The sequence below is a fragment of the Crinia signifera genome, chromosome 3, assembly GCF_055691185.1.
Source record: "Crinia signifera chromosome 3, ASM5569118v1, whole genome shotgun sequence".
NCBI lineage: Eukaryota > Metazoa > Chordata > Amphibia > Anura > Myobatrachidae > Crinia > Crinia signifera.
This window is the reverse complement of record NC_139219.1, coordinates 14,627,536-14,644,191: the sequence shown is the minus strand read 5'-3', so window position 1 is coordinate 14,644,191 and position 16,656 is coordinate 14,627,536. Positions and strand designations below refer to the sequence as shown.

Sequence of the window (16,656 nt, the reverse complement as noted above, 5' to 3'; positions counted from 1 at the left end):
GCCCCTCACCATATAATGATTCCCCCGTGTGCGCAATCTGTGCGTAGCCCAGGACTTACTCAGCGGCTGTGATAGAATAAGGCTGATAGGGGCGGGGCTGACATCCCATGACTTCCCCTCATGCCCATCACCATAAAATGATTCCCCAGTAGGGATGGCCATCGACAACTACCCCATCGATAGTTGCCATCGATCGCTATAAAACATTCTATCACCAGCCATCAATGGTTCCCGTCATTGCTAATGCGCAGAAGAATGGGGAGAGCTGCCCCACCAGGAGGTGCGCGCAGCCGTCCTCAGCAGTGGCTGAAGCTTCCCAGCAAGTTGTGTCACGTTATTCTGCAATACACACAGAGCAGTATGTACAAGTGGGGAAGGGGAATTGCATCAGCGGGGGCGTGGGGGGGAGGGGGCGGACGGACGTGAACAGAGGAGGGAGTGGGCCTGGACACTGATGGACAGAGGGGGCGTGGTCTGGGGCGGGGTCCAGTGTACTGGGCTTGTAGTTTATGTAGTATATCGCATAGCATTGCATGACAGCAAATGGCATGCAATGCGATGTGATTTTTAATTGTACAAGCACCCTGATGGGTGCTTACAATGATAAATGCAACCCCATTGTCAACGCCACCCCCACTATCAACGCCAACCCGAAGCGTAGCGAGCGCAGCGAGCCCGCGAGGGACGGCGGTACGCGTCCTCCGACCTTTTGATACCCCCACTATCCACGTCGGCGTGGAGTTGACTTTAGTTGACTCTTGCGGTATCTCTTGTCATGTGACTTCACTATATTCAATGGCTCAGTATGCCTCAATGGTCATATCTGAGCTCACTGAAGGAACGTGCATGCATGCTATATAAACAATATCTCACGTAATTGACACTTAGTATTTTCCTCAATGGGATGTGTATAGTAACACCGTGTCAATGGCGTTAGTAACCTGCTAATCTGGGTATCCCCTCTAGCATGCATGTGCGGGATAAGACCCTGTCGCTAGATAAAGTGGTCACTTATGCCTTAATGTCAAGCATAGTGCCATAGGTTAATGCAGGAGAATCACAGTTAGAGATGTGCAGCATGTGAGTGAAGTCTCATCCCTTATACGGGCTATCAGAACACCACACTGTCGTACACAGAATCGAAATGCATTGTAAGAAAAATAATAACAGAGTGCACAGAACTGCCCGCGCATCGCTAGCCGGCACGCGCTTCGCAGTTCAAGCTTCTTCAGGGCCCTATCCTGTATACCTGTCAAATACCTCATCCTTTCCCTATATACAGTATACCTGTCAGAGACATCATCCTTTCCCTATATACAGTATACCTGTCAGAGGCCTCATCCTTTCCCTATATACAGTATACGTGTCAGAGACCTCCTTTCCCTATATACAGTATACGGGTCAGAGACCTCATCCTCTCCCTATATACAGTATACGTGTCAGAGGCCTCATCCTTTCCCTATATACAGTATACGTGTCAGAGACCTCATCCTTTCCCTATATACAGTATACCTGTCAGAGACCTCATCCTTTCCCTATATATAGTATACCTGTCAGAGGCCTCATCCTTTCCCTATATACAGTATACGTGTCAGAGACCTCATCCTTTCCCTATATACAGTATACGTGTCAGAGTCCTCATCCTTTCTCTATATACAGTATACGTGTCAGAGTCCTCATCCTTTCCCTATATACAGTATACGTGTCAGAGGCCTCATCCTTTCCCTATATACAGTATACGTGTCAGAGGCCTCATCCTTTCCCTTTATACAGTATACGTGTCAGAGACCTCCTTTCCCTATATACAGTATACGTGTCAGAGACCTCATCCTTTCCCTATATACAGTATACCTGTCAGAGGCCTCATCCTTTCCCTATATACAGTATACGTGTCAGAGACCTCATCCTTTCCCTATATACAGTATACCTGTCAGATACCTCATCCTTTCCCTATATATAGTATACGTGTTAGAGGCCTCATCCTTTCCCTATATACAATATACCTGTCAGAGGCCTCATCCTTTCCCTATATACAGTATACGTGTCAGAGACATCATCCTTTCCCTATATACAGTATACGTGTCAGAGGCCTCATCCTTTCCCTATATACAGTATACGTGTCAGAGACCTCATCCTTTCCCTATATACAGTATACATGTCAGAGACCTCATCCTTTCCCTATATACAGTATACGTGTCAGAGACCTCATCCTTTCCCTGTATACAGTATACGTGTCAGAGACCTCCTTTCCCTATATACAGTATACGTGTCAGAGGCCTCATCCTTTCCCTGTATACACTATACTTGTCAGAGACCTAATCCTTTCCCTATATACAGTATACGTGTCAGAGGCCTCAACCTTTCCCTGTATACAGTATACGTGTCAGAGTCCTCATCCTTTCCCTATATACAGTATACATGTCAGAGGCCTCATCCTTTCCCTATATACAGTATACGTGTCAGAGACCTCATCCTTTCCCTATATACAGTATACGTGTCAGAGGCCTCAACCTTTCCCTATATACAGTATACGTGTCAGAGGCCTCATCCTTTCCCTATATACAGTATACGTGTCAGAGACCTCATCCTTTCCCTATATACAGTATACGTGTCAGAGTCCTCATCCTTTCCCTATATACAGTATACGTGTCAGAGACCTCATCCTTTCTCTATATACAGTATACCTGTCAGATACCTCATCCTTTCCCTGTATACAGTATACGTGTCAGAGACCTCATCCTTTCCCTATATACAGTATACGTGTCAGAGGCCTCATCCTTTCCCTATATACAGTATACGTGTCAGAGGCCTCATCCTTTCCCTATATACAGTATACGTGTCAGAGACCTCATCCTTTCCCTATATACAGTATACGTGTCAGAGACCTCATCCTTTCCCTATATACAGTATACGTGTCAGATGCCTCATCCATTCCCTATATACAGTATACGTGTCAGAGACCTCATCCTTTCCCTATATACAGTATACCTGTCAGAGACCTCATCCTTTCCCTATATACAGTATACGTGTCAGAGACCTCATCCTTTCCCTATATACAGTATACGTGTCAGAGGCCTCATCCTTTCCCTATATACAGTATACGTGTCAGAGGCCTCATCCTTTCCCTATATACAGTATACGTGTCAGAGACCTCATCCTTTCCCTATATACAGTATACATGTCAGAGGCCTCATCCTTTCCCTATATACAGTATACGTGTCAGATGCCTCATCCTTTCCCTATATACAGTATACGTGTCAGAGACCTCATCCTTTCCCTATATACAGTATACGTGTCAGAGACCTCATCCTTTCCCTATATACAGTATACGTGTCAGAGACCTCATCCTTTCCCTATATACAGTATACCTGTCAGAGGCCTCATCCTTTCCCTATATACAGTATACCTGTCAGAGACCTCATCCTTTCCCTATATACAGTATACCTGTCAGAGGCCTCATCCTTTCCCTATATACAGTATACGTGTCAGAGACCTCCTTTCCCTATATACAGTATACGTGTCAGAGACCTCCTTTTCCTATATACAGTATACGTGTCAGAGGCCTCATCCTTTCCCTATATATACAGTATACGTGTCAGAGGCCTCATCCTTTCCCTATATACTGTATACCTGTCAGAGACCTCATCCTTTCCCTATATACAGTATACGTGTCAGAGACCTCCTTTCCCTATATACAGTATACCTGTCAGAGGCCTCATCCTTTCCCTATATACAGTATACATGTCAGAGACCTCATCCTTTCCCTATATACAGTATACGTGTCAGAGACCTCCTTTCCCTATATACAGTATACCTGTCAGAGGCCTCATCCTTTCCCTATATACAGTATACGTGTCAGAGACCTCATCCTTTCCCTATATACAGTATACGTGTCAGAGACCTCATCCTTTCCCTATATACAGTATACGTGTCAGAGACCTCATCCTTTCCCTATATACAGTATACGTGTCAGAGACCTCATCCTTTCCCTATATACAGTATACGTGTCAGAGACCTCATCCTTTCCCTATATACAGTATACGTGTCAGAGACCTCATCCTTTCCCTATATACAGTATACGTGTCAGAGACCTCATCCTTTCCCTATATACAGTATACCTGTCAGAGACCTCATCCTTTCCCTGTATACAGTATACCTGTCAGAGACCTCATCCTTTCCCTATATACAGTATACGTGTCAGAGGCCTCATCCTTTCCCTATATACAGTATACCTGTCAGAGGCCTCATCCTTTCCCTATATACAGTATACGTGTCAGAGACCTCATCCTTTCCCTATATACAGTATACGTGTCAGAGACCTCATCCTTTCCCTATATACAGTATACGTGTCAGAGACCTCATCCTTTCCCTATATACAGTATACCTGTCAGAGACCTCATCCTTTCCCTGTATACAGTATACCTGTCAGAGACCTCATCCTTTCCCTATATACAGTATACGTGTCAGAGGCCTCATCCTTTCCCTATATACAGTATACGTGTCAGAGACCTCATCCTTTCCCTATATACAGTATACGTGTCAGAGACCTCATCCTTTCCCTGTATACAGTATACGTGTCAGATGCCTCATCCTTTCCCTATATACAGTATACGTGTCAGAGACCTCATCCTTTCCCTATATACAGTATACGTGTCAGAGACCTCATCCTTTCCCTATATACAGTATACGTGTCAGAGGCCTCATCCTTTCCCTATATACAGTATACATGTCAGAGGCCTCATCCTTTCCCTGTATACAGTATACCTGTCAGAGACCTCATCCTTTCCCTATATACAGTATACCTGTCAGAGACCTCATCCTTTCCCTATATACAGTATACGTGTCAGAGGCCTCATCCTTTCCCTATATACAGTATACGTGTCAGAGACCTCATCCTTTCCCTATATACAGTATACATGTCAGAGGCCTCATCCTTTCCCTATATACAGTATACCTGTCAGAGGCCTCATCCTTTCCCTATATACAGTATACGTGTCAGATGCCTCATCCATTCCCTATATACAGTATACGTGTCAGAGACCTCATCCTTTCCCTATATACAGTATACGTGTCAGATGCCTCATCCTTTCCCTATATACAGTATACGTGTCAGAGGCCTCATCCTTTCCCTATATACAGTATACGTGTCAGAGACCTCATCCTTTCCCTATATACAGTATACATGTCAGAGGCCTCATCCTTTCCCTATATACAGTATACCTGTCAGAGACCTCATCCTTTCCCTATATACAGTATACGTGTCAGAGACCTCATCCTTTCCCTATATACAGTATACCTGTCAGAGACCTCATCCTTTCCCTATATACAGTATACGTGTCAGAGACCTCATCCTTTCCCTATATACAGTATACGTGTCAGAGTCCTCATCCTTTCCCTATATACAGTATACGTGTCAGAGACCTCATCCTTTCCCTGTATACAGTATACCTGTCAGAGACCTCCTTTCCCTATATACAGTATACGTGTCAGAGACCTCATCCTTTCCCTATATACAGTATACGTGTCAGAGGCCTCATCCTTTCCCTATATACAGTATACGTGTCAGAGACCTCATCCTTTCCCTATATACAGTATACGTGTCAGAGACCTCATCCTTTCCCTATATACAGTATATGTGTCAGAGACCTCATCCTTTCCCTATATACAGTATATGTGTCAGAGACCTCATCCTTTCCCTATATACAGTATACGTGTCAGAGACCTCATCCTTTTCCTATATACAGTATACGTGTCAGAGACCTCATCCTTTCCCTGTATACAGTATACCTGTCAGAGACCTCATCCTTTCCCTGTATACAGTATACGTGTCAGAGACCTCATCCTTTCCCTGTATACAGTATACCTGTCAGAGACCTCCTTTCCCTATATACAGTTTACGTGTTAGAGTCCCTGATCCCCATTTCCAAGTATATCTTACCCTATATACAGTATGTGTCTCATAAATCCTCATCACTGTCCCTTGTTTACAGTATTTGTGTCAGATCACCAGATAACCCCCTATATGCTATACACAGTATACCTGTCAGAGGTAGAGATACCAATCCTGGGATTGGATTTGTCTGATCCCGGGATTTTGGGCACTTTACCTGGGATTTCAATTCAGCATTTGAGCCTCCAATCACGGGAATTTTTGGAATTGAAATGCACATTTCATCCCTTTCTGCCCAGGCAGTGCTTAGCGAAAGGATTTTAATTCTATTTTAATATGCATTAATAAATAAAAAAATAATCACTATTATTATTATTATTAATAACTAGCTGGAGTACCCGGCGTTGCCTGATATTTTGAGAATGTTTGTTTACAAAAATCAATTTATTAAACACCCGGTATAAATAACATGAGTTGTTCGTTAATTTCCATTGGAGCGCAGCACATTATTCACCTCCTGATATACTCTGTGCTGCTGGGGGACCCTGCTACTGCCACTATATACCACTCATGTCACTGTCGCTGTCACATGCAGCCCTGATATATCATGCATGTCCTGATATAGTCTGTGCTGCTGTCTCACCCCCTAGGGGTGTGTATCCCCCACAGTGTTTGTTCACAGATTGTGTGTCATATGTGTCCCGAGTTTGGTGCCAATGGTTGCAGTGATTCCGGAGTTATGCTGGAACATACATATGAGCGTACAGCAAAAATTGTGGTTTTTAATGAATAATAAATTAACATTAATTCATTTTGATTTGGAATTTTTTTTTAAGTTATCTCGGGCGTGTTTTAATTCGCCCGTATGTAAGATGTTACAATCTTGGCTGGTAAACTGTGGATTTGTATAGAAAGATGAGAGAAGGACACATTTTCACTGTTATATCGTCGATAATAATAATAATAATAATTTGCATTGAGCAATAATTTGTTGATTATATTATTGTGTTAGATTTTATATTAATTATGATAGGTGACTACCAGTCTGGAAATGACTCCCCAGATGATAAATCTGTGCCTGGCTCTTGTAGATGATTGGTTTGCTGAGGAAGGCCACACAATGCGTTTCGTCATAGTGACTCTCAGGGATGAGGCTGCCTATCTCTGACGCACTTACTGTATATATACCACTAGCGTCCATAAGGCTAATATTTCACACCTGTGACTTCATTAGTATCATCCAATAGACAAATGTGATCCAATCAAAGTTCCTGTCCAGGGTGTGATTTCTGCTGTACAAAGCCATAATTGACATCACTGAGAACAGGTACAACACCATGGTTAGAATGAACAGCCTCATAGATAGTATATAGTAATTCTACTGAAGACAGAAGGGTGTCATGGCAACCACAGGGACACAGATCAGACAGTAGCTGTAATCACGCATGTACCGATAATTATAGATCTGAGGAGCCAGTTACTGTGAGAAAGGTCAGGCTGAGCCTAAAGGTTGGTTTTGATTTAAACAAACCAGTGTGTTTATTGCTACTATAGCAAGAGTGACATTGTGTGCCCAGCTCGTTACCCATCACCCTCCGTATACATGTTACCTGTGTACCCAGCGCATTACCCATCACCCCCCGTATACATGTTACCTGTGTACCCAGCGCATTACCCATCACCCTCCTGTATACACGTTACCTGTGTACCCGGCCCATTACCCATCACCCTCCTGTATACATGTTACCTGTGTACCCAGCTCATTACCCATCACCCTCCTGTATACACGTTACCTGTGTACCCAGCTCATTACCCATCACCCTCCTGTATATATGTTTCCTGTGTACCCAGCTCATTACCCATCACCCTCCTGTATACATGTTACCTGTGTACCCAGCTCATTACTCATCACCCTCCTGTATACACGTTACCTGTGTACCCAGCTCATTACCCATCACCCCCCTGTATACACATTACCTGTGTACCCAGCTCATTACCCATCACCCTCCTGTATACATGTTACCTGTATACCCAGCTCATTACCCATCACCCTCCTGTACACACGTTACCTGTGTACCCGGCTCATTACCCATCACCCTCCTGTATACATGTTACCTGTGTACCCGGCTCATTACCCATCACCCTCCTGTATACATGTTACCTGTGTACCCGGCTCATTACCCATCACCCTCCTGTACACACGTTACCTGTGTACCCGGCTCATTACCCATCACCCTCCTGTATACACGTTACCTGTGTACCCGGCTCATTACCCATCACCCTCCTGTATACATGTTACCTGTGTACCCGGCTCATTACCCATCACCCTCCTGTATACATGTTACCTGTGTACCCGGCTCATTACCCATCACCCTCCTGTATACATGTTACCTGTGTACCCGGCTCATTACCCATCACCCTCCTGTATACATGTTACCTGTGTACCCGGCTCATTACCCATCACCCTCCTGTATACATGTTACCTGTGTACCCAGCTCATTACCCATCACCCTCCTGTATACATGTTACCTGTGTATCCGGCTCATTACCCATCACCCTCCTGTATACACGTTACCTGTGTACCCGGCCCATTACCCATCACCCTCCTGTATACACATTACCTGTGTACCCGGCCCATTACCCATCACCCTCCTGTATACACATTACCTGTGTACCCAGCTCATTACCCATCACCCTCCTGTATACATGTTACCTGTGTACCCAGCTCATTACCCATCACCCTCCTGTATACATGTTACCTATGTACCCAGCTCATTACCCATCACCCTCCTGTATACACGTTACCTGTGTACCCCGCTCATTACCCATCACCCTCCTGTATACACGTTACCTGTGTACCCGGCTCATTACCCATCACCCTCCTGTATACACGTTACCTGTGTACCCGGCTCATTACCCATCACCCTCCTGTATACATGTTACCTGTGTACCCGCTCATTACCCATCACCCTCCTGTATACATGTTACCTGTGTACCCGGCTCATTACCCATCACCCTCCTGTATACATGTTACCTGTGTACCCGGCTCATTACCCATCACCCTCCTGTATACATGTTACCTATGTACCCGGCTCATTACCCATCACCCTCCTGTATATATGTTACCTGTGTACCCGGCTCATTACCCATCACCCTCCTGTATACATGTTACCTGTGTACCCGGCTCATTACCCATCACCCTCCTGTATACATGTTACCTGTGTACCCGGCTCATTACCCATCACCCTCCTGTATACATGTTACCTGTGTAACCGGCTCATTACCCATCACCCTCCTGTATACATGTTACCTGTGTACCCGGCTCATTACCCATCACCCTCCTGTATACACGTTACCTGTGTACCCGGCTCATTACCCATCACCCTCCTGTATACACGTTACCTGTGTACCCAGCTCATTACCCATCACCCCCCTGTATACACATTACCTGTGTACCCAGCTCATTACCCATCACCCTCCTGTATACATGTTACCTGTGTACCCGGCTCATTACCCATCACCCTCTTGTATACATGTTACCTGTGTACCCGGCTCATTACCCATCACCCTCCTGTATACACGTTACCTGTGTACCCGGCTCATTACCCATCACCCTCCTGTATACATGTTACCTGTGTACCCAGCTCATTACCCATCACCCTCCTGTATACATGTTACCTGTGTACCCAGCTCATTACCCATCACCCTCCTGTATACATGTTACCTGTGTACCCGGCTCATTACCCATCACCCTCCTGTATACATGTTACCTGTGTACCCGGCTCATTACCCATCACCCTCCTGTATACATGTTACCTGTGTACCCGGCTCATTACCCATCACCCTCCTGTATACATGTTACCTGTGTACCCGGCTCATTACCCATCACCCTCCTGTATACATGTTACCTGTGTACCCAGCTCATTACCCATCACCCTCCTGTACACACGTTACCTGTGTACCCAGCTCATTACCCATCACCCCCCTGTATACACATTACCTGTGTACCCAGCTCATTACCCATCACCCTCCTGTATACACGTTACCTGTGTACCCGGCTCATTACCCATCACCCTCCTGTATACATGTTACCTGTGTACCCGGCTCATTACCCATCACCCTCCTGTATATACAGTATGTTACCTGTGTACCTGGCTCATTACCCATCACCCTCCTGTATACATGTTACCTGTGTACCCGGCTCATTACCCATCACCCTCCTGTATACATGTCACCTGTGTACCCGGCTCATTACCCATCACCCTCCTGTATACATGTTACCTGTGTACCCGGCTCATTACCCATCACCCTCCTGTATACACGTTACCTGTGTACCCGGCTCATTACCCATCACCCTCCTGTATACATGTTACCTGTGTACCCAGCTCATTACCCATCACCCTCCTGTATACATGTTACCTGTGTACCCAGCTCATTACCCATCACCCTCCTGTATACATGTTACCTGTGTACCCGGCTCATTACCCATCACCCTCCTGTATACATGTTACCTGTGTACCCGGCTCATTACCCATCACCCTCCTGTATACATGTTACCTGTGTACCCGGCTCATTACCCATCACCCTCCTGTATACATGTTACCTGTGTACCCGGCTCATTACCCATCACCCTCCTGTATACATGTTACCTGTGTACCCGGCTCATTACCCATCACCCTCCTGTACACACGTTACCTGTGTACCCAGCTCATTACCCATCACCCCCCTGTATACACATTACCTGTGTACCCAGCTCATTACCCATCACCCTCCTGTATACACGTTACCTGTGTACCCGGCTCATTACCCATCACCCTCCTGTATACATGTTACCTGTGTACCCGGCTCATTACCCATCACCCTCCTGTATATACAGTATGTTACCTGTGTACCTGGCTCATTACCCATCACCCTCCTGTATACATGTTACCTGTGTACCCGGCTCATTACCCATCACCCTCCTGTATACATGTCACCTGTGTACCCGGCTCATTACCCATCACCCTCCTGTATACACGTTACCTGTGTACCCGGCTCATTACCCATCACCCTCCTGTATACATGTTACCTGTGTACCCAGCTCATTACCCATCACCCTCCTGTATACATGTTACCTATGTACCCGGCTCATTACCCATCACCCTCCTGTATACACGTTACCTGTGTACCCAGCTCATTACCCATCACCCCCCTGTATACACGTTACCTGTGTACCCGGCTCATTACCCATCACCCTCCTGTATACATGTTACCTGTGTACCCGGCTCATTACCCATCACCCTCCTGTATACATGTTACCTGTGTACCCGGCTCATTACCCATCACCCTCCTGTATACATGTTACCTGTGTACCCGGCTCATTACCCATCACCCTCCTGTATACATGTTACCTGTGCACCCAGCTCATTACCCATCACCCTCCTGTATACACGTTACCTGTGTACCCGGCTCATTACCCATCACCCTCCTGTATACATGTTACCTGTGTACTCAGCTCATTACCCATCACCCTCCTGTATACATGTTACCTGTGTACCCGGCTCATTACCCATCACCCTCCTGTATACACATTACCTGTGTACCCGGCTCATAACCCATCACCCTCCTGTATACATGTTACCTGTGTACCCGGCTCATTACCCATCACCCTCCTGTATACATGTTACCTGTGTACCCGGCTCATTACCCATCACCCTCCTGTATACATGTTACCTGTGTACCCGGCTCATTACCCATCACCCTCCTGTATACATGTTACCTGTGTACCCGGCTCATTACCCATCACCCTCCTGTATACATGTTACCTGTGTACCCGGCTCATTACCCATCACCCTCCTGTATAAATGTTACCTGTGTACCCGGCTCATTACCCATCACCCTCCTGTACACACGTTACCTGTGTACCCGGCTCATTACCCATCACCCTCCTGTATACACGTTACCTGTGTACCCGGCTCATTACCCATAACCCTCCTGTATACATGTTACCTGTGTACCCGGCTCATTACCCATCACCCTCCTGTATACATGTTACCTGTGTACCCGGCTCATTACCCATCACCCTCCTGTATACATGTTACCTGTGTACCCGGCTCATTACCCATCACCCTCCTGTATACATGTTACCTGTGTACCCGGCTCATTACCCATCACCCTCCTGTATATATGTTACCTGTGTACCCGGCTCATTACCCATCTCCCTCCTGTATACATGTTACCTGTGTACCCGGCTCATTACCCATCACCCTCCTGTATACATGTTACCTGTGTACCCGGCTCATTACCCATCACCCTCCTGTATACATGTTACCTGTGTACCCGGCTCATTACCCATCACCCTCCTGTATACATGTTACCTGTGTACCCGGCTCATTACCCATCACCCTCCTGTATACATGTTACCTGTGTAACCGGCTCATTACCCATCACCCTCCTGTATACATGTTACCTGTGTACCCGGCTCATTACCCATCACCCTCCTGTATACACGTTACCTGTGTACCCGGCTCATTACCCATCACCCTCCTGTATACATGTTACCTGTGTACCCGGCTCATTACCCATCACCCTCCTGTATACATGTTACCTGTGTACCCGGCTCATTACCCATCACCCTCCTGTATACACGTTACCTGTGTACCCGGCTCGTTACCCATCACCCTCCTGTATACATGTTACCTGTGTACCCGGCTCGTTACCCATCACCCCCCTGTATACACGTTACCTGTGTACCCGGCTCATTACCCATCACCCTCCTGTATACATGTTACCTGTGTACTCGGCTCATTACCCATCACCCTCCTGTATACATGTTATCTGTGTACCCAGCTCATTACCCATCAACCCCCCCCGTATACACGTTACCTGTGTACCCAGCTCGTTACCCATCACCCTCCTGTATACATGTTACCTGTGTACCCGGCTCATTACCCATCACCCCCCTGTATACATGTTACCTGTGTACCCCGCTCATTACCCATTACCCTCCTGTATACATGTTACCTGTGTACCCCGCTCATTACCCATCACCCTCCTGTATACACGTTACCTGTGTACCCAGCTCATTACCCATCACCCTCCTGTATACATGTTACCTGTGTACCCAGCTCATTACCCATCACCCTCCTGTATACATGTTACCTGTGTACCCCGCTCATTACCCATCACCCTCCTGTATACATGTTACCTGTGTACCCAGCTCATTACCCATCACCCCCCTGTGTATACAGTATGTTACCTGTGTCAGCAGCCAACACACACCAGCTCAGTGCATCATTGTCTCCTTCTTACAGGTCTGTCCTCGGAGCAGATCATGGCGGACAGGGGAGGAGGGGTCCTCCTCGGTGGGGCTGTAGGCCTGTCCGGAAATGGAACCAATTCCTCCATGTGCATCAGTCGGAGTATGGATGCGGCATCCTGTCTGTCCGGTGCTGGAGTACTGGTGACATCTGTGGGACCTGACTTTCCTCCTGTGCCTATGAACCTATTTGCTACATGGGAAGTAGACAGATGTTCTCCCAGCTGTGTTCCAAGGTATGGCATTAATTACTCAATGAATGCAATGCAGGATGGAGATAGAACTGTACTATGGAAAGCACCAATGAGAAACTGTATTGCTGTAACATGGACAACATGGAGGATGGATGAGAAGACTGGAGAAGGGGCAGATGGATGAGTAGGAACCTATACAGCATAGAGCAGCATCATAGAAACATAGAATTTGACGGCAGATAAGAACCACTTGGCCCATCTAGTCTGCCCCTTTTTTTAAACATGTTACCTCAAACCATATTTGATCCTTATTTTTTTGTAAGGATATCAATATGCTTATCCCAAGCATGATTAAATTGTACTACTGTATTTGCGTCTACCACCTCTGTTGGGAGGCTATTCCACTTATCTACTACTCTTTCTGTGAAAAAATTCTTCCTCACATTTCCCCTGAATCTTCCTCCCTCTAGTGTCAGTGCATGTCCTCGTGTTCTGCTGCTCCTCTTCCTGTGACTAATGTCTCCCACCTGTACCTTCCTCCCCCTAGTGTCAGTGCATGTCCTCGTGTTCTGTTGCTCCTCTTCCTGTGAAGAATGTCTCCCACCTGTACCTTCCTCCCCCTAGTGTCAGTGCATGTCCTCGTGTTCTGCTGCTCCTCTTCCTGTGAGGAATGTCTCCCACCTGTACCTTCCTCCCCCCAGTGTCAGTGCATGTCCTCGTGTTCTGCTGCTCCTCTTCCTGTGACTAATGTCTCCCACCTGTACCTTCCTCCCTCTAGTGTCAGTGCATGTCCTCGTGTTCTGCTGCTCCTCTTCCTGTGAAGAATGTCTCCCACCTGTACCTTCCTCCCTCTAGTGTCAGTGCATGCCCTCGTGTTCTGCTGCTCCTCTTCCTGTGAAGAATGTCTCCCACCTGTACCTTCCTCCCCCTAGTGTCAGTGCATGTCCTCGTGTTCTGCTGCTCCTCTTCCTGTGACTAATGTCTCCCACCTGTACCTTCCTCCCTATAGTGTCAGTGCCTGTCCTCGTGTTCTGCTGCTCCTCTTCCTGTGAAGAATGTCTCCCACCTGTATCTTCCTTCCTCCCCCCTAGTGTCAGTGCATGCCCTCGTGTTCTGCTGCTCCTCTTCCTGTGACTAATGTCTCCCACCTGTACCTTCCTCCCTCTAGTGTCAGTGCATGTCCTCGTGTTCTGCTGCTCCTCTTCCTGTGAAGAATGTCTCCCACCTGTACCTTCCTCCCTCTAGTGTCAGTGCATGCCCTCGTGTTCTGCTGCTCCTCTTCCTGTGAAGAATGTCTCCCACCTGTACCTTCCTCCCCCTAGTGTCAGTGCATGTCCTCGTGTTCTGCTGCTCCTCTTCCTGTGACTAATGTCTCCCACCTGTACCTTCCTCCCCCTAGTGTCAGTGCATGTCCTCGTGTTCTGCTGCTCCTCTTCCTGTGACTAATGTCTCCCACCTGTACCTTCCTCCCTATAGTGTCAGTGCCTGCCCTCGTGTTCTGCTGCTCCTGCTGAAGAATGTCTCCCACCTGTACCTTGTTAAAGCCCTTGATATATTTGAAAGTTTCTATCATGTCCCCCCTTTCCCTTCTCTGCTCTAAAGTATACATATTAAGATATTTTAGTCTTTCCTGGTATGTTTTGTGATGTAGGCCATGCACCATTTTAGCATCACAGATAGAATGAGCATTTGACCTGATTGGGAAGGGCAATCTTGGGTTGAGTGATGGGACTGATGCCACGCTGCATAGGGGTATGGAGGAAGTGATTGACGTGGGTGTAAGTGGTATTTAATATGCTGCGTTTGATCTGTTGTACTTCTTGTTCACTGCTTATTAATGGCTGAACTGTTGGTGATGTTTGGCCTCGCTTTAGCGCCACGCTTACAGTGCATATACACTCTACGATTTTTTGACCATTACCGTTCATTTTGGCACTTCTGAACGATATTGGTCAAAATATCGGCCAGTGGGGGTTATTCAAACGCCGGATCCTGCCTGCACCAACGGCTGCCCGCCGTACGCATGCCGATTTTCCCCGCACGCATGTGAATGGAAGTTTTGCATAAACATTCATTTGCAGCTTGCGTGCAGGGCAGAAATCATTCGACCACCGAACGATTTCTAAAGCGCTCGCAAATCGAAGTCACTCTCTGGTGATTCAGATTTGCGGCGCCCGTGTACTGGAAGAGGGTGGGCAGCTGACATCCGTGACATCAACTGCCCTCCCCTGGCCTCCCCTGGCACCCACGTCACGTCCGAATTACCGGTCCTGCCACTTATTCATCAAGGCAGGTCAATTTTGGATGTCTTTCACAAAACGCTAAAGTGCCTATCTAGATTATTCTAGACCATTGATGGCTAAACTTGACACTCCATCTGTTGTTGAACTACACATCCCAGCATGCCCTGCATCAGTTTTGCCATGGCCAAATAGCAACACTATAGCAGGGCATGCTGGGCTGCAGTTCAACAACAGCTGGAGTGTCAAGGTTAGTCATCACTGGTCTAGACCCTGGCTGGACACTATTAAACTTACAGCAGAGTGGGGCAGATTAAGCCTGGTGACGATATAAAGTGGAGAAAAAGTGGAAGGAGATAGTGCACCAGCCAATCAACTGTGTATGAAAAATTACAGTTAGTAGTTGATTGGCTGGTGCGTTATCCCCTTCCACTTTTTCTCCACTTTATATCTTCACCAGGCTTAATCTGCCCCAGTAAAAGTAAAAACATTGGCAGTTGGGCAGCAGCCATCTTCAGGGGCCCAAACGAAAGCGTGGGCAATACCCACTGACCCGTTTGAAGCTACGATCTGCAGACCATGTGCCATCTGTCAGTGGATCGCGGAAATGTAAAATGTTAGAAACATTCTGTTACCGCGATCCCCGTATGACGTCAGCAGCCCTACCTCCCAACGGCCGGGGAACGCCTGCAATTTCTGGGACACTCCCAGAAAATGCTGCGTTACCCCCCTCCAAACACTCGCAGGGAGTCAGTCACCCTGCAGTCAGCCTGCGATGGCTAGCCATCAAGGCTCCCTTCGCAATAACGGCTTGCGCATGCGCACAGTGTACTGTCAGCTTGCACAGTCATTGATAATCATCAGGGCTGTGATTTTGCAGCCCTGCGTTCTAACCTGAATAGGGCCCTGAGTCCGGTTGAGGAATACCAGGATATATAAAGTATCTTGGAGAGCATGTAACGTATGAAGCCTCAGATCTTACTCTGATAGGTCGATGGGTTCTCAGAGAGCATGTAATGTATGAAGCCTCAGATC

General features: G+C 46.9%; 1 protein-coding gene across 2 annotated transcripts in view; it reads left to right on the top strand.

Annotated features, from left to right (window-relative positions):
- LOC146063174 (phosphofurin acidic cluster sorting protein 2-like) overlaps positions 1 to 16,656 on the top strand; it is a 130,229-nt gene that overhangs the window by 7,968 nt on the left and 105,605 nt on the right. For both annotated transcript variants that reach the window (XM_083175302.1, XM_083175301.1), the window contains exon 2: positions 13,183 to 13,423. In XM_083175302.1, coding sequence (XP_083031428.1) covers positions 13,203 to 13,423 — 221 coding nt within the window. In that variant the 5' untranslated portion in view covers positions 13,183 to 13,202. The remainder of the gene's footprint in view (positions 1 to 13,182; positions 13,424 to 16,656) is intronic.